We start from the raw sequence: 24,157 nt of genomic DNA, 5'->3' as shown, positions 1-24,157 counted from the left end.
TAGCTTGGTAAGTCATTTACTTTATCATACTGTAAAAATGCGGAACACTTTTTGCAGTCACATTGTACCGACAAATAATTGTAGGGATGAAAACATTCCGTCGATCATGAAATGAAAAAGTTTCAGTGACATGGCAATTGGCAATGGCAGGTGGAACTTATTCATAATCTTCATTGCTCGAGAGTGTAGTAATTTGTTATACAGAATGTAAATGACGTGGGAGACGAAAAAAAAGTTCATTTTCGAGGGTATGTTTCTTGGGGAAAGTTGTTCAGTTTGACGTGGTTACAGTTTTCGAGAGCTTATCATTTACTCCCTGTATAAGAGATTCCTTGTAACGATGGGCAAAATTACTTGGGGGATAGTACCTTGTCTGCGCATGGGGTTACTCACTAAATCTCTTAATAACTGTCATGCAATCGACAGGCTTAATAAAGAAAGAAAGAAAGAAAAGACACAATATGTACAATGAGATAGAAGTAGTGGTTATAGCTGCAGTAAATTTTTTTTCGAAGCTTCGGACCACGGCTCTATCTCGTTGTATTAAGCCTACCAATTGCGTGATTTTTTTTTTCGTTCGTTTGTCGATTTAGCCAGTGACCCCCAGGCCTTAAAGGGTACAATTAATCCCCCCAGCAGAGGCACTGATTGCAGCTGTCATATCCGACACCGAAAATTATGATTGTGCATTAATTTTGTTTACTTCGTTCAGAAAATAAATTAGTTTTGTTGGGTTTCGTTTAATTTTAATTGTAAGGATTATATTTTATGCATGTATGGAGCCGGGGCCTAACGGATGAGGTCTCTTCCTCTCAACTCGTGGTCAAACTGACTAGTATACTTGACTCCAAATTGTTCTTCTTGTCCACCTCAGCTAAGGCTGTTGGAAAAATGAAAAGGATATGCAAAAAAAAAAAACACCCACTCACGCCTTGTACTAATGTACTCCCTTGCGGGGTAGGTAGAGAATTGATGGATGGATATGCTTGAGTAAAATTATACTGTCTGGAAGAAATCGCTTTAAGCGATAAGACCGCCATTTGTACATATGTGTTAGATTAAGTTTTGTATTGTTGTCCATATTTTTGTGTGCAAATAAAGAATATCTTATCTTATATTATCTTATCTTACTAGATATAAGTAAAATTGTACTAGATACAAGTGAAATTGTATTAGATATAGGCAAAAAGTTGAAAAGATGCTCGAGGAGTTTCTTTCGCCATTTCTTTCCTCCTTAATAATGGGACCTTTGTGTAATGGTGGTAGAGTAATATTATATTATGACAATGGAGAAATAATTGTAAAATTTTACGTCCAATTAAGAATATTTCATTCTATTTCTATATTTTTTACTTTATTATTTTAATACTTAATTATTCAATAATTTATAATAACTAGTTAATCAGAAAAGGTGGCAATAGTTCAAAATACACTCACAAGCAACGAAAAAGCTGCACTTTCCAAATGTCGACAACCAATGACCCAATTTTTTAAAAACATTATTTAGAATTTGATCAAAATATGTACCTATGTATTTACGTTTTTAGTTGATAATCAAAAAAAATAATTAAAATAATATACATTGCAGACGGCATTGAAGTATTTGGTGCTACTTTCAGTGGATTTTTTTCATCGTCAGTGCAATATTATGAACTGTGTACTGTGTTTTCAGTTTACGACGAGGAAGGAAACCTGGTGAAAACCTTCACCAACCCCTACCTGCGTGACTTTGCTCTGAACCCGGACAAACGGACGTCGTTCACCGGACTACTGAACCCGTTTTTTGCTTTCTTCAGAGTAAGTTAAATCACTCCGAAAATTGCTCATTTTTTTATAGTGTGCTTTATTTGTATACAAGCCATCGTGGAGTCCAATTTTATGAAATCTGGTAGGCACTTGTGTGTCATTTAATGCAGTATTACAACTCCTGATAAACACCTAATAATGTAAAATATGATTAAGACTAACTAGAAAAAAAATCAAAACACCAATGCTGCTTAAGAATTGTCTTGTCTATTGCTAATGTTCGGTGATGGTATTAAATATGTAAATAAATAGTCACCTGAGTCCGCTTTGTTCTATGGGTGATGGTAGCTCCGCTTATCTAAACTTAAACCAAAATAGAAAAATCCCTGCAAAACTTAATGAGCACTTTGACTCCACCAGCCGTCCCCGGCCGCCGCGGTGATGCACTACATGGTGCCGGTGTCCAGCGAGGTGGTGCAGCACATCCACGCCGACCCTGCGCTCCAGAACAAGTTCCAGCTGCTGCCTACTAAGGTAAAAACCACTTGAAATTGGACACTCATCCAATGAGTGACCGTGCCATGTGTTGCTTATCTTCAATGGTCAGTTACTTCCACTGAAGCTAGCTCGACTACGGACGCTACATGGATGATCAATTCATTTGTTCTTTGTTCTTGTAAAGTGATTTTTTTTTCTCTGAAACTCCATCTAGCTTGTATTAAAATATTGTTGAACCGCAGGATGCAACCGTAGAACCCAACCCACTCTGCGCCGGCCGCCGCGACCAGGTCCCCTCACCGCTGGCCTGCAGCAGCTTCCTCAACTGCTGGGATGGCTGGGCCTTCGAGCAGCGCTGCCCGGACGGGCTGCTGTTCTCCACCCAGGGCTACTGCGACTACCCGCGGAATGTTGATTGCTACGAGCGAAGGGTTAAAGGTGGGTTGACGGCTGAGAGGTTAAGTGTGCCTGTACAGTAGAGATGTGCTATGCATCTGTACGGCGATGATGTCAAAGCCACAAATTTTTCGTAAGTGGTATGCAATGTTGAATTGGACAGGTTGGTGCATATCCAACGCTTCCGTAGCGACGCTGCATGCATAGAACATATCTGGGGGATAGGCACCCTTAAGACGTCTGATCTTTTAACAAAATTTGTTCAGAATGACCCCATGAGTCACCACCTTCATCTTGCTGTACCACTTTTGCAACAACCTGTATGTATGTAATTATACATAATTAAGTACACAACACACATGCCTACTCATACAATAGTTGTCTTTGACTCATACTTGATTTGCTATTTATACATAACCGTGCTACTTATCGTAACTGGGTCAATCTTGAGAACTGACTTTGAAGTGTTGTCACTTCCATCCAATATAGCAATAACTTCCGTCTCCTGTATATCAATACAGTATAATATAATTGAATATTTAACGAGAGATAATGAAAGTACGCCTAGAACCTGAACAACAAAAGCCATGAAATTGTTTTTTTTGCTATGTGGATGCTTGGCTCTCTCGTATTCTGATACACACTTAAATATTAATATCTATACCATGCAATCTTATTTTTATATTTTAATACAGTGGGTATGTTTATTTGGATTACATAAGCACTATACCTATGATAACATTAACGATAAAACTCAGATGACATCTCGAAAAGGAAATGCTTTCGAAATAACACCAAGCGGGTTCGAAGGCATCAAATGTCATTTGGTTATGTAAATGTTAACATTACATACCCACTTTAACGTACACTAGGTTACTATTACACAACCGTAAGTAGCTATACTTACCTTGTAAAAGATAGTCAAATTGCGTATTTGTTTACATTTTTTAAAGGTAAATAATTGCTCAAATATAAGATTCCGTAAATCATAATTATAAGCAAACTTAATTCCTATAAAATGACCTACAGTTCTAAAGTTTACTTCTGTCATCGTCACCCCGTGATTACAGTTCCAAATTTAAACCTCATTTAAAAATAACCCATCAGGGCACGCAAGCTCAATATTACTGGCCAAAAAGGAACTCCTTTTAAATGTTTTGTTTTTTTCTTTTTATTTTGACAGAAGAGGTCACGCCTCGTTGCGGCAAGGAGTTCGAGGCGTTCAGGAACCAAGAGCATTGCGGGGAGTTCTTTGTGTGCGTCAACCAAGTGCCAGTCAAGTTTAAATGTCCTGCCGACCTCGCGTACAGTCAGGTACTTACAGTGTAATTGAAAAAATATTGTGCTTTATTTATAAAGGCTGGAATTTTGTGAGTTGCCTTCTTTTTGGCAGGTCAATCTACGGTTTCAGCGTTAGTCCTATTATGAAAGTTGTTCTGTACGTCTAGTATAGGTTGTTGATAGTTGACACAACGTTTATAGTTTCAGTTTTCTTCCATACATTTACAAGCAGCGCCTCTAGCGGAAACTATCATAAACTAAAATTGGTAGTATGAGTTGTTTCAAATCGTAGTTTTAAAAAACGAAATAAGTTTACGTGTAAATTATAGCTTTTTGGTAGTACGAGTTACATGTTTGACAGATCTTAGGTAGTCAGCTTCAACGAATTCGAAAACTTTCATAGTTGTTGCTCTCACTGAAAATTTGTAGGTGAGAAGCGTTTTTGTTGTTGGTTAGGATCTAGTTAGAATTTAATTTGTGACTATGAGCGATCATATTTTGCGTGGCGAATGGCTGCAGAGGCAGAGGAAACCCTATTAACCACTAGGAACTAACACAAACTTAAGAATGCGGAGTAATGATGGCAGGAATAGTGCTTGTTATTAGAGATAGTTTATATTGGTTCAGTGACTGGACCCAGTAGAGTACTATGTTGGTACTGATCCCGCTTGGACGCTATTTTCAACCAAGTCCAATGCGACTGTGTCGTGAAATCTGCCTTACTGCGTCCAGGCACTGAACCAATGTATATCACCATTAGGGTGCTTACATAGAGATACTGGTTACCTGTATCTACCCGTACCGGTAACCTGCTGTTTATCTTTCAGCGAGTGCGCTAGAGCATTTCACGGTTTTAAATTTCTCAGTGAGCGATACCTAATCAAGTTACCGGTACGGGTAGATACAGGGAACCCGATTCTTTACGTAAGCACCCTTAGAAATGAAAAATAAATGTTTAAAAATAATCATTTATTACTTATATAGTTATCCATTACATAAATGGCCTAAATCCCCACGAGAGGACGATAGCGTCGCGGCGTTGACTGCCTCGGACGAATCACGCGTCGACGGGTTGTCCTAGGACTCTGCCTTGGTCTCAGTGGGGCAACAAGTATTGGGCTTCTTCCGACGACAGGGCATCTTGGGCTTCGTCCAACGACAGAGCGTCTTGGGCTCCCCACATGTGCAGAATAGGTCGTGGGAGATTCTACACCATGTACGGACATTTATTTATGGCAGTTAACCTGCCGTGGGGTCCATCGGCAGGCTTGTTTAGGTCCCCATTCCTGTAAATAGTACGAATAGATTAGGTCTAGTAAAATATTATTTATTCCTACAATTTTACCTTAAGTTATCGTAAACATAATAAGTATATAGGTAGGTAGGTACTTACCTTTCCATAAAATCTACAATTAGGTACTTCGAATTGCGATGCACTTGTGAGGATCATTCTTAATTTTATAATTTTTATAAATAAAAGCTTGTAAACCAAATTTCAGTTTGTTTTTGTTAGAGTCATTGACATTGATTGACATATATATTTTGGTTAGAGTCATTGACATATAATATACGAAAATCAAGACGCCAAAATGACATGTGTGTTTGCCCTTTCTTTTTACAAGCGCTAGAAAGAGGTAAAGTATCTAGAGTGAAGTTCGCACAATCGAGTTGTAGCATAAACGATATCGCATGAACTATAATAAAAAAATGTAACTCATACTACCAATTAACTTGGAAACTAATAGTTTGGCGTGCTTACGATTTCTATCAACGTTGACATATATTGCAAGCCCGTACTAGACGCTCTGTATGTAATGACCTAACGGAAGGAAGTTCACCAATAATACACTCACGGGCAATGAAAAGGTTCCAGTGAGAAAAGCACCTAATTACTCCTAAACGGAAAAAGTTAACTTAATGACGCTTTCTGCAATATTTAAGTACATTTAGCATGTAGTGCATTCAGAATATTACCAACTAAAAACGAAAATTTTTTGGTCAAATTTCCTATTATTTTTTTATCGGGTGCATTTGTCGTCGTCATTTTGTAAGTGGAACTATTTCTTTGCCCGTGAGTGTATTTCACGCTGTATAAGTTTCCATTTTTTTGCATATCTATTAGTCTATTTACTTGAGACAAATTGAAATATAATTTATGCAATTGATAATGATAGCTATATACTTAGGTACATTTATATTTCTTTAAAATTGCTTCCATATCCATAAACACATTCTGCACACTTTTAAATTTTCTCAGAGCCTAGCTACCTGGATAAATCACTTTTGCCCATAATCGTTATGACAGCTGGTGCTAACTGGTATATCAAAGTATCCATCCATGTTTGACTTAAGACTAACCTTACCTCACACTTTAATACATGATGATGATTACCTACACTTATTGTTCTAGGAACTAGGAATCTGTGACTACCCTCAGAGAGTCAGCTGCGACACTTCTTTTGAGTCTTCATCACCACCATCATCATCTTCACCACCATCTTTATCATCATCACCATCATCAGCACCTGCTTCTCCACCCTCACCACCGTCGGAAGCTCCACAGACTGCTCCTCCCGTCGTCTCCAATCCTCAAGCTGATGCTGTAGAGACGAAGCCAGCATCTGGGCTGCCGCCCCCAGTACTGACTTCGCTAACTAAGACGGATTATAACAAAGAGAGTAAGTATTAAGAGAACGGTAGGTACAGGGAATAGTCATTTGTTAATTTATTTTTTTCGTTTGTTTGTGTTTGAATAAAGGGACGTATCAACTGTACCTAATATACGTTGCCACCCTGGGCAGATAACGACTGTCACCTTACCTTTCCACTACGGTGAAAAAGGCGTGTTAGATTTCCTTTCGAGCAGACAAACATATTTTTACATAAGAATAGTAAAACATACAGAAATACTTCCGCTTTGAGCTAAAATATTATGGGGTAGGCAGAGGGAGGAATCTATCCTTATCTACAGTATGTATGGTTTATTTTATTAAAGTATGTATAAGTAGGTAGTAGATACACCGCCCTCTAATTTCTTTCCGTTTTATTTCTTTATATTCAAGGTTACCTGTAAGAGGTCGCTCTTAGCGATGAGGCCGCCTAGTGTATAAGTGTTAAGTTTAGTAACTTTAGCACCGTTCGGTCTAACTTGTATCACAAATGTTTCCGATAACCTATCCTTGTTTATTTTAATCTTTGTTTTTATCATCTACAGGCTGGTCTACAACACATGTGGCGATATCTCGCCAAGACGCCATCCGCCAACTGGAGCTGAGTCGCCTCGCTAAAGTCAACACCAAGTGAACACCCCTTAGCCTCTAGTACGGGTTTTAAAATTTACGCTAACGAAAAAAATTTTGACTTTCTGTCATCTTCTGCATACATTATCTGTCAAAAGTTTCATGATAGTTTCCACTTTGTATGCTAGAAAACGTAACTTTTACCTATAGTTTTCGACAAATTATCAGACCTGTACTAGACGTACTTATGTAACTTCGAGTAACACTACTTTTACTACAATAAGAAAACTAAGAAAGTGGTTCCGCTTTGCTCCAAATTCGCAGACTCGAAGAGAATACACACGTCAGTTAGATAACTACTTATGTATGTAAGTGTATGTATGTGTGCACTTTTACATCATAAGTTAGGTAATAATAGACGAGGTTTTGACACCTAGGTCACTTGTCTAGGTTAGGTTTTTATGAAGGAGATTTGTCGCAAACGGAATTACTTTTTGTAAACGTGTGTTTGGTAAAGATAATTTTGCAATTTAACTATAGCTAGTGAGAGCTAACGTATTTAGATTAATATTATTTACCGTCTAATTATTTCATTAAATTAGTATTATTTTATGCATACACCATGTTTTTTTTACTGTTCCTGTTTAACGTATCTTTACTCATTTATCTATGTAGATATAATATCAGCTGTCCTATACCCTTATTAAGGCTCTGGCTATTTTGGGGTCAGATGGCCGTGTGTGAGATGGTCCTACATATTATTAGGTATAACATATTAATGGTCAGATAAAAGATATCTGGGGAATTCTGATGCTCTCTACCCTTTCTATTATACAATAACAGCAAGAATTTTATTGCTCAGATAAGATTTATCTGGCTAAATAACTATTATTGATGCACCTAACTGTTTTCAGGTTAAGAATAATATAGTATAGCTTATAACATATTGTTTAGCTTGTAACACCTTTGTTTCCCCATATCAAACTTTGGACGATACCTAACTTTGGTTCTCCAGTTCACTTTTTTTTAAAAGCCTTACTTAGTGCATCTTTAGACCTCGCAAGGAATCAATAGATTAGTAATATTTGGAGTTTCTAGACCCAACAGTTTTGGATGTGCGTTGAACCTACATTCATCCATGACTATGATAAAGGGTTTTAGAACTATTATAGAAGCAACAAAGTAAAAAGCACAGTGTAAGATTGTAATATTTTATTTACAAAAAATTGTATTCATAAAAAAACATAGCCTTCATTTTAGGCCCTACCGCAATCGGGTAAAAAAGATATCCTTACTGACTAAGTTTAAGAATAATAAAAATCTATGACTAAATCATAATAGCTTCGACACAGTACCTACCTCATCAAATGGTGGTACCATGTCAAAATTTAGCTTTGGAAATTACTGGTCTTCGTTTTTGTAAAAGGTCCTTTTTCTGACAAATTCGAGATCAATCGATTTAATTCAACATTGAAAATATCTAGATTTATCAGAAAAACAAACTAACAAAGTACTTACAAAATCATAAACAAATGACGGCGATTTGACTCAATTCCAAAATTGAAACTTTTGGATTTTCTCTCGTAAATTTTTAATGACTTTCTTAAACTAATCCTTTACGAAACTCGAGCGTCTCTAGACAGACTTATCTATCTTAATTTTGTTTCAATATATTTTTCATTACTTTTATAACCAAAACATGACAAACTTATCAAAATTGAGAATTGACCATTTACTTACTGAAATTTGGTAGAGACGACTTCTAGACAAATTCTATGAATACTTTCAACGGTGGATTGGTTTTCATACGTTACTATTTACATATCGTATGTTGCACAGCTGTCAAATACCTTTGAAACTAGCTTCTGAACTTACGTGGAATAGGGATTCAAACTAAATCGAACAGGTTAACCCTTAGTCTGTCTTTCGAGCCGCTCCGCGTCATTCAGAATCCCAGCTTCTTGAGAGCCTTCAGGTCCACGTCTCCGTAGTAATCCTCGCTGTGAATTATACAATTATTCAAAGAAAATGTATTCCTATGTAAGATGAAATATAGCTATTTAATTTAAAGATGATCTTAGCTTGTATTTTGTCATAATTTTTCTGCTATTTGGAGATTTATCTAGATTTTTATGAATTCAAATAAAATGATAAGTTTGAACTAGTGTTGCCACGAATAGTGATTTGGCCGAATACCGAATACCGAATATTCGGCCGGCGCTCTCAGCCGAATACCGAATATTCGGCCACCGAATATTCGGCGGGTGATCCAGTATAATTCAATAGGTTAAAGTTTTATTTAAAAAGTGTTCTTCTTAATCTTACGGCAGATCCGTATAACTGGTTGACCACCAGTTGTACCAACTCGAATCAGCAGCCAAACCTTATATATTTTGTTAAAAAATACCTGTGTCTCAGTAGCAAGTATTGTATATTTTATGAAGAAAAGCGCAACTGTCGTAAGCGCGATGTTGTATTCAGGTTTTCGCAATTAATTATTGTTTGATAGTTAAATGTTTCGATTAAATAGATTTTTTTATTCCTTTTTGTAAGATATTTGCTACTTTTTTAAGTATTCGGTATTCGGCCGAATACTACTTACTATTCGGCCGAATACCGAATACTGAAAAAACTGGCCGAATAGGCCGAATACCGAATAGTTGCCGAATATTCGTGGCATCTCTAGTTTGAACAGTTACTCTTTTACAAAATGTTAAAAATAACTTAAATTTTGATCCACTCACAGTCTAGGTACATTTTTGGAGATCTGATTCCTCCAATTCAATAAAGTAGGTAGCTATTGGAAAATTATGATAAATAATTAAGTAGATTATCATCCTAAAGAAAATATTAATAATCAAAAGAAAAGTATATAAAGAAGAGTCAGAGAAGACATGCATATTAAGTTAATTAATAAGTGTGTACTTACTGCTGTATAGTGCAGTTTTTAAAGACATGTTAATACTGAGAAGTCATCACCACATCGTCAGCAGTGGAAAAGTATGTTTAGGTGCTATAGAATGAAAAACAATTAGGACAGAAGTATTAAAAGGAAGGTGCATTAACATAAGTGACGGTTAAACACTGAATAAACACACAGGTGTAAATTTTTATATATTTGTTTATTTTATCACTAAAAATAAAAACTTAAGTATTACAGCTTTTACTAAACAACAACGCTCAGTCGCAGCGAAATAGTAAATCAGTACAAAATTATATTTACAAATTCGTTTTGTGATACAATTCGGAGTTCTTTTATTCTTACATTTTACTGTGATGTGCATCCAACTACTCTTTCATAAATGCTAACCCGCTGACAGCAGGTTCCTATCTTCGTGACATACAATTAATTTGCAAGATGTCGTGTGGTGGCACCCGTCTACCTTATATACAGGGCGATAATTTACCGGTACAAACATAAATATTTCCATCTGTACTATGTTCCATACTTTTAGCCTGCATTTGCTTAGCGAAACTGTTTTTAAGGAGCTAACACGAAACAAGTATTTGGCAACTAGAAGTTAAAACCTGACATCTCTCTAAAGATTTCTGCGGCGTGCACTTTAAATACTGTCACTACGAGTTAGTGTCAGTCTTTGAAGTGCCAGTCGAAGTTGAAACTATTGTAAGGATGGTGAGTATTACTTAGGGGTAAGGGGGGGTGGGGTAGCCTATTGCTCCTTGGAGGGGCGGGGCTTCAGGTTGGGCTTGTTGCGGCCGGCGTCCGAGTTGTGGAGTCCCGCCAGCAGCTCGCTCTTGCGGATGGCCTTCAGATCCAGCTCGCCATAGTAATCCTCGCTGAAATATGACGCCAACTTACTTCCTGCCCTCTATACTTACTCTAACTTACATCTAACCCTACAGTTTACGCAATGTCAAAGCAATCCGAAGCGAAAAGTCGCTCGTAATCACCCGACAAACTGGTATCGTTCATTACAGATGTTTATAGACCGAATAACCTTGAAACTATCACTTTTGTAGATAATCGCCTCTGTTTCCAAGAAGCATATTGTATCAGGTTTGTGTCTAATTGAATATGGGTAATACCACCTACTTTTAAAGGAGCTTTTACAAAAAATAAGAACTGGTTGTTTAACCTTGACATAAAAAATTTATAGTCCATCGTATGTGGTCGCATCGATGTTTTAATTTGCGAGCAAATGTTTAAAATAGATGGATCATGTAAAGGACATTTAAAAGAGCAATTAAGGTTCCCTTCTATAATACGTATATTTTTTATTTATTTATTTATTCTTCATTGCACAATATACGTATATATGTGTATTCTACATATTATTATACCTAGCTCAATGTCAACTGATACATTTCCTACACTAAGGATTGATTGCTACATAAAGGTCGTCATGACATGGTCATCGGACCCGATTGATACAGTAAAGTACTGTTACTGTGACACATGTGGCCAGTTCAATATGCCTGCATAAAACATACCAGGATTAACATAAACATGTAAGTAACGGGCTTGTCGACATTGGCCACGGCCCTCGACCACTCTTTTGTTACAAGAAAACTTTCAAGTATGCAGGCCTGAATGTGGGCAAAACAAAGGTGCCAACCTCTACTTTTCAATTGCTAAATGGCATTCCAAGTTTCGGGATCCGTGAAATATTACCGCCTACCGTCACGAAACAGAACATTTAAATTCTACAACTGTGTGCTCAAGAACTGTTAGTCACAGGGATGACATTGGTTGTGTGGAAGTGATTAAGGGAACTAGAACTAATTTAGTGTTAAAACCGTACTGATTAACCACCACAGAACCAGTGATATCCAACCATTGAGAAGGAAAGGAGCCGGTGCATTCAAGGCGAGTCAAAACTGTTTTCTCTTGAAGTCACTGGCCGGTTGGGTTTAAAAATGGAACTCACCATCCGGGAACGTCTTCGGGGTCCTCGCAGTTGCCGGTGCCGTCGGCGTCTCCGATCTTGAAGACGGTTCCGATGGGGCATCCGTACTCGCGAGCCACGCCCTCGAGACAGATGTAGTACTTGCGGCAGTCCTCGGGGTGAGCGTGGCGGCTGAACGAGCCGGCGTTGGACACTTCACCGGGAGCAGGGCAAGCGAAACCGTTCGCTACTTCTGGGAAACACCAGAAAAGGTTACGTGAGTGAAAAGAGTGGAAGGAGAAACCGAAACGTAGAGCAGTGATGGCGGTGCCGAGAGGAGAGGAAAAGAGCTGAAAGAGAACGTGTGCGCAAAGATTATTCGTGTTAGTAGAGATTGTTAGTAGGTGACAAGTTTGTAGAGAGATTTATTCATTAGAAATTTGTCATAGTAAAAATTCTAATTCCATTCAATCAATTCGTGGCGCTCTTTAGTGGAAGCTTGTGTCCAGCAGTGAACAAAATCATCACTGAAGGCGAACCCATTATGTACTCAAAAACAAAACACTATCATCAGTCAGTTAGAAGACGATTCCATTACTCAAAAACAAAACACTATCGCCAGTCAGTTAGGAGACGATTCCAATACTCAAAAACAAAACACTATCGTCAGTCAGTCAGTGCTTTCTCGAAAGTTCTACGACACGTACCCTCGTTCTTGCACTCGGGGACCTGGTCGGCCCACATGCACACGCGCGCCTCCCTGTCGTAGGCCAGGCCGGGGCTGCACTGGTAGCGGGATGCCTCTCCGTTCCAGCAGTTCCAGAAGGTGTCGCACTTCTGCTCGTCAGGGAAGATGCCGTACAGACGCGTGCAGTGGGGGGTGCCGATCGGGGGCTCTGTGGAGAGAAGGAGGTTAGAGACAAGTTGTTAGGAAGTTTGTAGAGATGGGGAATGTTGAGGAGTGGATATGGGGAAAATGTATGCAGGAGCTGTCATTATGCATGGTCAAAGCGACAAAAAAAAGATTGGCACTCAATACATCCTTTAAGTACTCCCAACATTGATAGCTGATAGCTGCAATATATTTTTTGTCAAAGTGTGCGTCATTTTATTCCTTACAAGGATAACAGAATGATAATAAACTTTTTTTTCTATAAAATATTATGTAATTCAACACCGCAATTTAGTGCCGCAAAACGTGACACAATACTTGACATGTTATTATGATTTTATGCAAAAATATTCTTTTGAATAAAAATAGCGTCTGTTTCGCAAAAAAGTGGTTCTAGTTCAAGGTGAACAGTGAGCTGGGAGCGTCTGGTGATCGAAATGTCATATACTTATACATATGTAAACATGAATTAACTCCAGTGTGGTAGGTTGTAAACATGTAAATAGCATTCGACCTTCACACATAAAATAGGTACATCCTGCTTCGAACAGCATGAAATTATATGAGCTTATTATTCCCTAAAATCATTGATTATTATAATGAGAAACACTTTTATTGGTTTCATTTATTGCCTATTATATTTTTGTTGAGCAATCTTGATTGTCAATAACATAAAATATTACACAATGGTATTTCAACACTATGAATGAGCTTTTAATAATTTTAAGAGGTTTTATCGTACTTTGATGATGTTTCTTGTAGGTACCTAGACAAAATCGCAAGACAGAAAGTGAACTTCTAACACGTGAATCTGAAAGTTTAGCATGAACAAATGAAATTTAGCGTTAAAGATTTCAAGTTTATGTACATTTTCTACGAACAGCTCTCCTTTGACACTCTCGCATGACTAGTTATAAAAGTAGGTCACCAGAGAAATCTGAACCTGGTCTAGACTTATCGGTAGACTGGATTTATGCTGTTGTCCATGTAAGAAACTATTGGTATTGGTGCAAGTAAACACTCCTTGTGATTATACTTGTAGTACCAGTTCCACGCAAGCGGAACCAAGCAATATCTATCTCAACTGATATTTTCATGTTGCTATTAATGTCCTAAATGTAATTGTATTTTTCTCTATACAAAAAAAATACTCGGTTTATAGTCTCATACTTTAGATTATTTCTATTTTATCGAACCAATGTTGTGTACATCGTAATCGTTACAATTAGGTACTGAACGACTTTAAATGATTACTTAACGATTTCTCGAATGAAGACCACACATTGGCGTGTGACCTTCATCCCTCTAGAAAGACACATAACAGACAGAACTACATAAGTCCTAAATCCTATGTCCAGCAGTGGAAGATTACGGGCTGGTGATGATAAAAACTCACCAAGCTGTGTCCTCTCTCCGCACTCGACGTTGTGGAGGTAGTCGCAGTTCTCAGTGAGGTACTTGGAGTCTGAGGCGTCGAAGGCAAGTCCGTTCCCGCAGGTCTTCAGCTCAGCGACTCCGTTGTCACACTTCCAGTATTTGTCGCAGGAGATGTGGTGTGGGTAGAACCCGAAGTCGTCCGGGCACTTGAAGGACTCCTGGCCGACCGCTGTTGGCAAAATGATTGGGATTAATTAGCGGAAGTGTGCGCTTATTAATTTGAATTGAAATAGTAAAAATAGATTATCTGAGGCTGGGGGCTCCGATATCAATAGTTTCATTGGTATAAAATATAAAAATTAGGAAGGTATTTATCGTAGTTATTAACAAATTTAAAAAAAATCTATCAATTATCGAACAAATTTAATAAATCTCTGTTTAAAATCGATTGGGCTCACTTTCGGATTATATCTGCAGGAGAGTAACTCTAAAGGCAGTTCAAAAGAGCATGACCTTTGAAAGGAATTCATAGAGCATGCCACATGAAACTCCGCTTTTGGCTGCGACAGCGATGCACTTTTGTCAGAATGCCAATAAAGCGGTGTGGCAATCGATGGAGCATCCTTGCCATCTTGAATTTAAATTGAAATTTCAAAATAAACCACTAAGGGGTTTGCTAAGCTGCGATTAAAAGTGTACGCAACTGTCGCCAGGTGGTTGCGAAAGCTACCGGTCTGGGGGCAGGGCCTCCATTTCTCTGAGGAATGTGACGGTTACCCAACCCCGCGACAGACTGACAGACTCTTTGTTATTCATATTTGTTTGCATTGTTTATCATTATTTATCTATCATACGTAATATGACGAAAACGTGGTTGTTCTTCTCAGACCACGCTCATTTTTTCTCGTGTTTATATGTTCAACAAATAAGAATGATGGATGATTTTATAATCTGAAAAGCGATGTGCTGATTCGCTGCCGCGTTTCCACGATGCCACGTTATGTCATCGTCGACTGGCTAGCCGTGCTCATCTAGGAAGCTTTCGTAACTAACAATAAAGCGCTGTTTATGTGTGTAGACTGCATGTAAAGGTTAATTCAATTAGGATCTCTCAGGATCAATGACTGCTATTGAGGTCAACAAACTCGTTCTTCTTTTATGTCAAGACTTTCGCGATTAAGACACCATATGTATCTGATGTCACTTGCTATTGCCCAAGTGACCTACGATTAAGTGCCAACTCGCTTAGAGGGGTCACTCTGGCTTTCGAAAAAGTATGTTTCTTAGCGCTGCTGCGCGAATCACGACTGTAGATTTGTTATCAAGCTAAATTAACCCTCAAGATCAACTGTGTGGTCTCATATATATTATGGAGTTACTACTCCCTATCAATAACATTTGATATGAGAGTGTACTCCTCTAACTTAATTTGATCGAATTTCTATAGGTGGATTGGTAATTTAAGAAGTGGTACTTTGATCCAACAAATGACCTTAATGCGATTACGTCAGCTTCATATTTTACAAGTATCAAGACAGGTTGGTATGTGGTCTATATTTCGTTCGTAAACCACATTTCAGCACTCGTTCACCTTACTACCTATCTAGGAATTCTGAGAATGTCTAACTCAAGCGCAAGCTGTGGTTAGCCTCAATTGTAATTGATTCATGAATTTGGAATTTTAGTACTGAGTACGTAAACATTGTCATGAAATCGTTGTTCTTGCAGATTTATAGATATTTTAACTGAGTATAAATCGGTTTATCTAGGTCTTAATGTTCATCAAAAAACCAGCTTGGTCATATAGGACGTTTTAAAGCTTGATTATATGCGTCTATGCTTTTACTTATAGCAAATATATGTGAACCGCCTCTATCTAAACAGGATTTAGACCAATAGTAATCAGTATTGTATACCCATAAATTGAACACATCACTTATACCTACTTATTAAGTCATGATTGCACTGAGCAATCAATGTAAGTATGTATTATCTAGTGTATAATCAAATATGATTGTGTCGATGCATGGACGGAGTATTTATCACCTTCATAACCTAATTTTGTGTGAAGGCGCGGTCGGGCCCCAGGCTACTGAGCAATGAGGTCTTATGTAAGGTAATTAACAATGTTTTCTCCTGCCATGTGTGTTTAAGTCTTTTGTAATGGCGTCCCACTTGTACAGTTACAGTAGTTGTACGCATCATTGGATCCATATGCTCATAAGTAACACATTTTGTATGTAATGCTTATTTTTTTAAATTTGTGAGGATATTTTCGTTTAAATATACAACCTTATTATTTTCGGCAAATTTCATAATGTAACGTATACCTACGTTAGAACCACAATACCCTCTGGCCTCTGACATTAGGATATGTTCTATTTTCAAACTGATCTGTTGTGACATTGTGCAAGTGTCACTTGAGACCGCGCCCTGCGCTAGCGCTTGAGGTTCACTCTAGCATACGAAAAACTACTTTCCATCCATCCATCCATCCATCATTTCATCTCGTTGCATTACTGCTCGCATTCCTTAGTGTTTTATGAAGGTAGAAAAACCCTCCAGGTATGACACCAATATGAGAATGACGCTGAACTTTATGTAATTATTGCCTGCAGGTTATTACAATACGGATGTACTCAATGATGATAAGAAAAATAAGAGGAAATAAAGGTTGTTACTATTGCGAGGTTGTGTTGACAACGCTTGATTAAACGTGTTACATATAGATACCGTAAGTGTATATAAAAAAGGTATTAAGGTTTAAATTTATCATTGTTTGTGCAGTATTATTATGAATACATTACTATATAATTTAATGTACAATATAATTTATCCATCGATAGAAATAGTCACAATTCAATAGTTAAAAATCCATTTAAAATATATATTTAATCATAGCATTATTACCAGCTCAAAAAAAAAATCAACCACTTTCTCCTCTGTTATCTTGTGGAGGCGTGTGTTATATGAGATGTTATAATGTGATGTAAGATTGTATAACATTAGATAATAACACATGTCTATTGTAGTCCGACCTCGGAAGTGAGAGAAAGCTAATCCATCTTTTTCGTTTCCTATTCTTTATTGTTACTTCGGCCAGTAGGTTATACTTTTTTATTGGGTTAGAGTAGCTTTGTTATCCGAACGATATGACAAGAATTATGATTCGAGTAAACCAAAGTACTATTTTAGTTTAGGTTTATTAGTCGTAGATCACATTTTATTCTGTTTTATTTAATAAATACCCAAGTAAACCAAAGATTTGAAAAAATATTGATCTTTACATTACTATATTCTTTATTTAACCTTTTTAGTTTCATGCTAAGGCAGTTTAGACCTTGGGGATATGCACAAAGGTTCCATTCGAGAGAGCCAGGTGCAGGTACTGTTACCCCCACAGAGAATAGAATAGAATAGAGAGAATTCATGCTAAGATGAAATAGTCTCAATAAGTACGAATTGTAAGTGCAGGGTGCGCGTTGAATTCTTTTGTATGTCGAAAAACAGAACAGTGTGTTCGCTCGTCGACACAACACTTATGCTCCACTTTACACTTCTCACGTGCTTTTGAAAGACAAACACAGTAAAAATATTGCAATTTCTATTATGTCACATACATGTTTACCGTGTGCGTAGAGACTAGACAGAGCGCAGTTAATTCTAATCACGCATACAATTTTGGATTAAGTAATGGCTCTATTTTTTTTACTCCACGAATATTAGTCATGTCATAAAATTATAATGAATGTATTTAGATATGAGTATATAATATAATGTAATACATGATAGGCAGAGGTTATTTTACTGTAATTATAATTTTTTTAGTAACATTACTTTTATGTAAAAATTATACATGTGACGTTAGCTCATGTTACATATTGCGTTAAGTAGGTATTGAAATTCTGTGAGTATACAAGATGACCTGAGGTGCGTCTGTTACATAACGGTAAGTAAATAGTGATAAAAATTCATTCGATACCTGGGTGACTTGCGCATTATCTGGTTACGGTATGCGCTCTTATGTAATTTTAATTTGTTTTGCGGTGGCTGGTGACAATGTCACAATGGTATAGGGTTTTCAAATAATATCATCATTTTCTCTGCAACATATTTTTTTTCATTATTTTCGGTAGTAAATTCAATACATATAACTTTTTCAAATTAATAGGTACTTCTTCTGATTAATTACATTTTCAAGTGGAGACCACGACCTGGTAATTGTAGCTTCAGGTGACCTCCAGCCAGCTAAACCAACGATCATAGGCAGATATACATAGCCGGTAATGGCTGGGTGAGGAAAACCAAGGACCGAGTGTTGTGGCGATATTTTGAAAAAGCCATCATTCGACAGTGTCTATTATTGGTTGATGATTTAATGAGATAATATTTAGAAACAGTGACACTTTATCGATCACAAGAATGATACGGTATCCTTAAAAGCTTGCCAGTCTCACCGTATGTTACATATTTATGTTTATTACTGTGTCAAAACAAAATATGCAATAAATTTAGAATTTGCAATAAATATTCTCTACAATAGCAGTTAACTTGATGTTACGGTAATTTTACAGCTGCAATCATCAGTTTATCGAGATGTTCGCCATTTTCCAAACCACAAACAGATGGCAGAAGGAACTGTATATAGGGTGATGTTTTATCAGTGACATTCCCATTGCCAGGTCGATTTACCCGATATACTGATGCTATTTTCAATATTAAGTATGCCCATCTTTGAAATCAAAAAATAAACGAGCTGTTCTCTAACAAAATTTAGATTCTTTTATCAATATTCTGGCTTGTTGTTTAATTTACCACGAGTTCAATGCTATGGCAATGTGATCACTGATAAATTTTAACCTTATATTGGTAGATCTCTATATTCGCGAAGTTATTTATGTTTGACTTGCTAGAACTGAAGGACAGACAATCACCAATATTATTGTTCTGATATACTCATTCAGCTATTATGGTAGTAAAGTGGGAAGACAATTTATTGCAGACTATTAATCCCTGTTGCAGAATTTTATACATACGAGTAAGTATAATAATATGTGACATGGAAGTCACTCAACTGACTCAAGACAAACATGGGCTGGGCCCTGGATGTCCCAACACCTGCACCCGGGAAGACCTCCTCAAGGCCAACCAGAGGGGTATCGACGTGGCGGTCCACTGGGCCGCGGAAGTGTGACAGTTGCCATCGACACGACAAGAAGAAGTATAATAATGTTGTCATCTCATTGTTATCCTCATTTGAGTAATTCAACCTAAGCATAGAGATAAACCCTAGTCTCTAAGTCTAGTCTTTTCCTGGGTGCATGCTATCATTATCTTGTAAACAAGAACTTCAGTTCCCATATTTGCTAAAACCTTCGAAGCAACAACTATGTATTATGTAGGTACTCACACTCAGTCTTTAACAATGAAAAGGCTACGGCAGAAGTGATGTTAGTAGTAGACCTTGAGTATGGAGTTATGTTAGCCATCAAGTAGAATTCACATTATTGTGAATGACTCGGTACTACCTAGGCACTATCAAAAATTATATCCGGCATTTAATATCTTTATGAAGTCATCAAACAATCAGCAAGCTTTCTTTGACATTTCCATTATATAATTTCTCATAACACGAGACATAAACGTTGAAGTCATTTAATCAAGTAAGTACTTTGTGTTGTCAATCATCGCATTAGTCTTGGCCAATTACAGTGATCTGACGAGCCAGCGCGATGTATCGATCTCCAGGCACGCGCGCGCACTCAACCAGTCAAATATTTTCACCGTGTTTTCTTCTCGAGAAATGCCCGCACGCACCACATCATTGAAAATACCTTCACGCTTCAAAACGTTAATACATGAATACTAAGCCTAGCTATTAACTTTTATTTTTATTTTAAGTAGGCGTTAGGAAAAACAATCGTGATTATTCTCAGCTTTTCAGTGATCACAAAAAGGTTGCATACGCTATCGGCGTTTGCGCAATACTCGATCTAGGTTCTTGGCCTGTGTGGGAATCGGGTACGTGTCGCTACTCCTAAACAATGGCTATCGGCTCATAATTAAACTCAAAGAGGTAAGGACGGACGTCCTGTCGACGGCCTGACGGTGACATAGAGTAGCACAAAATTTATTCTTATTACATGTGTATAGTTGTATTCGTACGTTCTCAAATAATTTATTTGCAAAGTATATAAAATGGGTTCTTAATTGTATATGCAGTAAAACTGACATAATGATCCCAAACAATGGTAACATTGTGTTGTAATCGCATTAATTAAGTTTTTGTCAATCGTCAAGCGCTGAGAAAGAATTATTACGAAAATTATGATAATGAACCCTCAGCTCGTATGTTAAGCAATCTGATTAGCGTAGGCCTAGAACGTTAAATGAATCCATTAAGTTCAATTGCAACATATTCACTACCAAATTGAAGCAAACGTTTCCCAAGATGAATTGGCTAATTACAATACTAGTTCTATACATAGAGAAGAACATAAAACAATTTGAATGGCAAGTTGAACCATAACTTGATAAATAAATATAAGTGAAAGTGAGCCCGATGCGATAATATCTGTCGGTCATCGACCAAGCTTTCAATTCACAAATTATATATCTCGTGGTAAGTATTGTCTTTACGCGGCGCGCGATCTCGACTCGCTCTCGACTCGCCCTTTGTCATGGTAATTGTAACAATGCATAATAATTATGCTAAACACTTTCGTTACGAAACCTTACGACACACTTATCGTAACAATTCGTCAATTGTGTACAGCACTCAACTGTAACTGAATATATTTTTTGTAACTTTTCGGAGGCATCTTCCAGAAAGTTCTGTAGTTGTGATCTCGTCGCACTGTGCAGAGACGGCGCCCCACGCCCAGCCGCTCCCTAAATAGTTCAAATGTTACGTACCCACGCCGAGGGCGGCCGCTAGCACTATTAAACACCGTGATTTCATGTTTTAACTGCAAGTCCTTTAGGCACGGGAAGAGTCGACACTGTAACGTTCGAGCACACACTGCGAGCGGGTGAATGGGCGGCCGAGGCTTTTATATTAGGTGCGCGGGCGCAGCGCTCCGCCGGTGAAAAGCTGCGGCGGCGGCGCGGTCGCTCCGACCCGGCCCTGCGCCGGGGGGTTGAAGTGCAGCCACCAGGCCGACCCGCATGCTAGTCTAACCCTTCCGTGCACGACTCACACAAAAAAATCATTGATTTTCTCGAATCAATATTAATTTACAGCATACTTACATATCTGTACTGCTAACAATAAGTAAAGGACGTCTGCAATCATAAATAATTTATAGAGTTTTTCTTACTGATGAAGTGCATAGATAACGAGAACATCATCGCTGTATTCCGATGAGCATGCCATTATCATTCGTTAAACAACATGTTTTTAACGCTTAATTCCAAATTAACTTATCGAAGATGATGAAGAATCCCGTCTGTTCAATTTTTAATTGATCATATGCCTTGAATGGAGTCTGTAATAAAATATGTTGTTATAAAAAAACGTTTGCCATATTATTCTCTCCGCTCAGTCAAAGTGATCAATGGCTAAAAAGTAAACCAAAAAGAAGAAACAGGATGTTTTTTAATTCATTGGTCTGCATATAGAAATGTATATTGACCTTGGCTTGACACCTGGTAGTGTCCATTTATCCACAGTTTCCATAAGGACAGGGTAGGTAGGAGAAAGTGACCCTATACCCTTTATGCTTCAACACCATCACCCCCCCCAAAAAGTTTGCTCTTTTGCTTAAAAATGAATGTCAGTTTATAGTAGGTAAATCATTTTCCACTTCATTATCCAAAATAGGTACCTTCCTTTGCCTATATTTTCTTTATTTTGTAATTCATTACGTCTTTTAGAATTTATTAAAAACATAGGTACTTAATAACTTTTTCGACATAATTAACAAAGTATTTATAATGCCTATTATGGAGTTAATATCCTAATTAAATAACAAGTTCCTAATAACACTTTAGTGTTAAAACACTTGCAACTTGCTGGTAGTAGAACAAAGTCTATATTTAAATCTGGCACATACATTGACTCATACAGTGCTTACAAAATTAGTATGAGTATCCCATTAATAAAATTATTTTGATAAACATCAAATTATAAAATAAAAAAAATATTCGCCAAAATATGTCTACCAGCAGGAATGCAAATGAGAAAAAGACAATTAGAACTACAAAAGCTATTATATTCACAATGGAATGTGCAATAAAGTATTTGTAACTACAATTATCTTTCAACCAGAATATAAGTACTCGTTAACTGCATGCTATTATAGGTAATCGTTTGTCAGAGAGTGAAAACTAAATACGCATTCAATTCAGAAAGTGGATTCGATCTTTATTTGTTTTCTCATAAAAGAAGTGGAAAGTTCTTATTTAGCTTATTACCTACGCTCCACTGGATGCAATGAGATTTTCTTGGCAGCCATGTGTTGCATCATTCTTTTAGAGTTACTACTTTTAGTACATAGGTACTGTTCAAATAGTATATGTACCCTTGCACCACAGCTACTGCAAACACCCTCTGAAAATATTTTTCATTCAAAAATGTCTGTCTGTCTAAAAGCCACCCTTTTATAGTTTTTGCGGTGGTTTTGTAAGTGTATCAAATTGGTAATTAGCTTCATATTTTTTGTTAAAATTATTTGATATAAATTATGCATGAAAGTATATATGAGCATAATTATATTGAATGAAAACTACAAGTTATTTAAGCAATATCAAGCTACGCGGTGATCTCTTTTTTATAAAGATTCGCAGTAATAAAAATAAAATTATGTAGGAAATAGTCTTAAGTCCCGTCGCAGTAAAAAAAATGTCTATCAAAAACTTTTAAGTCCTCAGAATAAGTATTATCGTAAAATTTTACAGCATGTTATCGATCATTTTGAGTAAAACCTTCAGTTCTTGGACGTCTGTGTGTCGATGACCGCCGCGGCCGCGACCAAGGCCCGCCCTAGGTCGCCCGGTGCAAACCCCGACTGCAAACAACCATTTACTGTCTAGGCATTTCGGTTATACTCACGAGCAATGAAAAAGTTCCAGTGACATAGCACCAGATTACTCATACACGGAAAAACCTGCAATATTGAAGTAGGTAAGTACATTTGACAGCGCAAGATATTCATAACTAAACGTATATACACTCACGCGCAATGAAAAAGTTTCATATCCAAAATGTCAACTCCAAATGACTCCATTTTTAGGGTTCCGTAGCCAAAATGGCAAAAACGGAACCCTTATAGTTTCGTCATGTCCGTCTGTCCGTCTGTCCGTCTGTCCGTCTGTCACAGCCGATTTACTCGGAAACTATAAGTACTACAGTGATGCAATTTGATGGGAATATGTGTTGTATGAACCGCTACAAAAATATGACACTAAATAGTAAAAAAAAGAATTGGGGGTGGGGCCCCCCATACATGTAACTGAGGGATGAAATTTTTTTTTTCGATGTACATACCCGTGTGGGGTATCAATGGAAAGGTCTTTTAAAATGATATAAAGTTTTCTAAAAAACATTTTTCTTAAAGTGAACGGTTTTTGAGATATCAGCTCTCAAAGTCGTAAAAAGTATGTCCCCCCCCCTCTATTTTTATAACTACGGGGTATAAAATTCTAAAAAAAATAGAGGTGATGCATGCTAATTAACTCTTTCAACGATTTTTGGTTTGATCAAAGTATCTCTTATAGTTTTTGAGATAGGTTGATTTAACTGTAATTTTGGTTAAGTTATTTGCTACGGAACCCTTTGTGCGCGAGCCCGACTCGCACTTGGCCGGTTTTTTTTTTAATATATATTCAAATATATTTTTTAACTTCAGTAGTGAATTTAATCAAAATATTTACGTTTCAAG

The 24,157-nt window shown here is 37.3% G+C and overlaps 2 protein-coding genes and 1 long non-coding RNA gene across 4 annotated transcripts; 1 reads left to right on the top strand and 2 right to left on the bottom strand.

The window, feature by feature from the left end:
• The first annotated feature begins 211 nt into the window (after positions 1-211).
• LOC105386549 lies at positions 212-7,778 on the top strand. Its single transcript, XM_048625668.1, has 7 exons — positions 212-248; positions 1,589-1,797; positions 2,167-2,280; positions 2,487-2,682; positions 3,824-3,954; positions 6,332-6,599; positions 7,136-7,778. The coding sequence occupies exons 1-7, from the start codon at positions 212-214 to the stop codon at positions 7,222-7,224; spliced, it is 1,044 nt and encodes a 347-aa protein (XP_048481625.1). The 3' UTR covers positions 7,225-7,778.
• On the bottom strand, positions 4,876-5,732 carry LOC119692748. The gene is made up of 2 exons (XR_005254357.2): positions 5,315-5,732; positions 4,876-5,207 (listed from the first exon to the last, which is right to left on the bottom strand). It is a non-coding gene; the product is annotated as an uncharacterized LOC119692748 (long non-coding RNA).
• A 579-nt stretch (positions 7,779-8,357) lies between the features above and the next one.
• LOC105386550 (protein obstructor-E) lies at positions 8,358-21,345 on the bottom strand. Of its 2 annotated transcripts, none has more exons than XM_011557139.3 (5): positions 21,192-21,345; positions 14,296-14,505; positions 12,715-12,903; positions 12,050-12,260; positions 8,358-9,160 (listed from the first exon to the last, which is right to left on the bottom strand). In XM_011557139.3, exons 1-5 carry the CDS (start codon positions 21,235-21,237, stop codon positions 9,106-9,108), a joined length of 711 nt encoding a protein of 236 aa, XP_011555441.3. In that variant the 5' UTR covers positions 21,238-21,345; the 3' UTR covers positions 8,358-9,105. The 2 variants fall into 2 exon arrangements, with proteins under 2 accessions (XP_011555441.3, XP_048481760.1); XM_048625803.1 differs by lacking the exon at positions 8,358-9,160 and adding an exon at positions 10,264-10,958.
• Positions 21,346-24,157: the final 2,812 nt, after the last annotated feature.

This window comes from Plutella xylostella, chromosome 15 (genome assembly GCF_932276165.1).
Source record: "Plutella xylostella chromosome 15, ilPluXylo3.1, whole genome shotgun sequence".
Taxonomy (NCBI): domain Eukaryota; kingdom Metazoa; phylum Arthropoda; class Insecta; order Lepidoptera; family Plutellidae; genus Plutella; species Plutella xylostella.
Note: the sequence above shows the minus strand (reverse complement) of the source record. Positions and strands in the feature narration are given on the sequence as shown.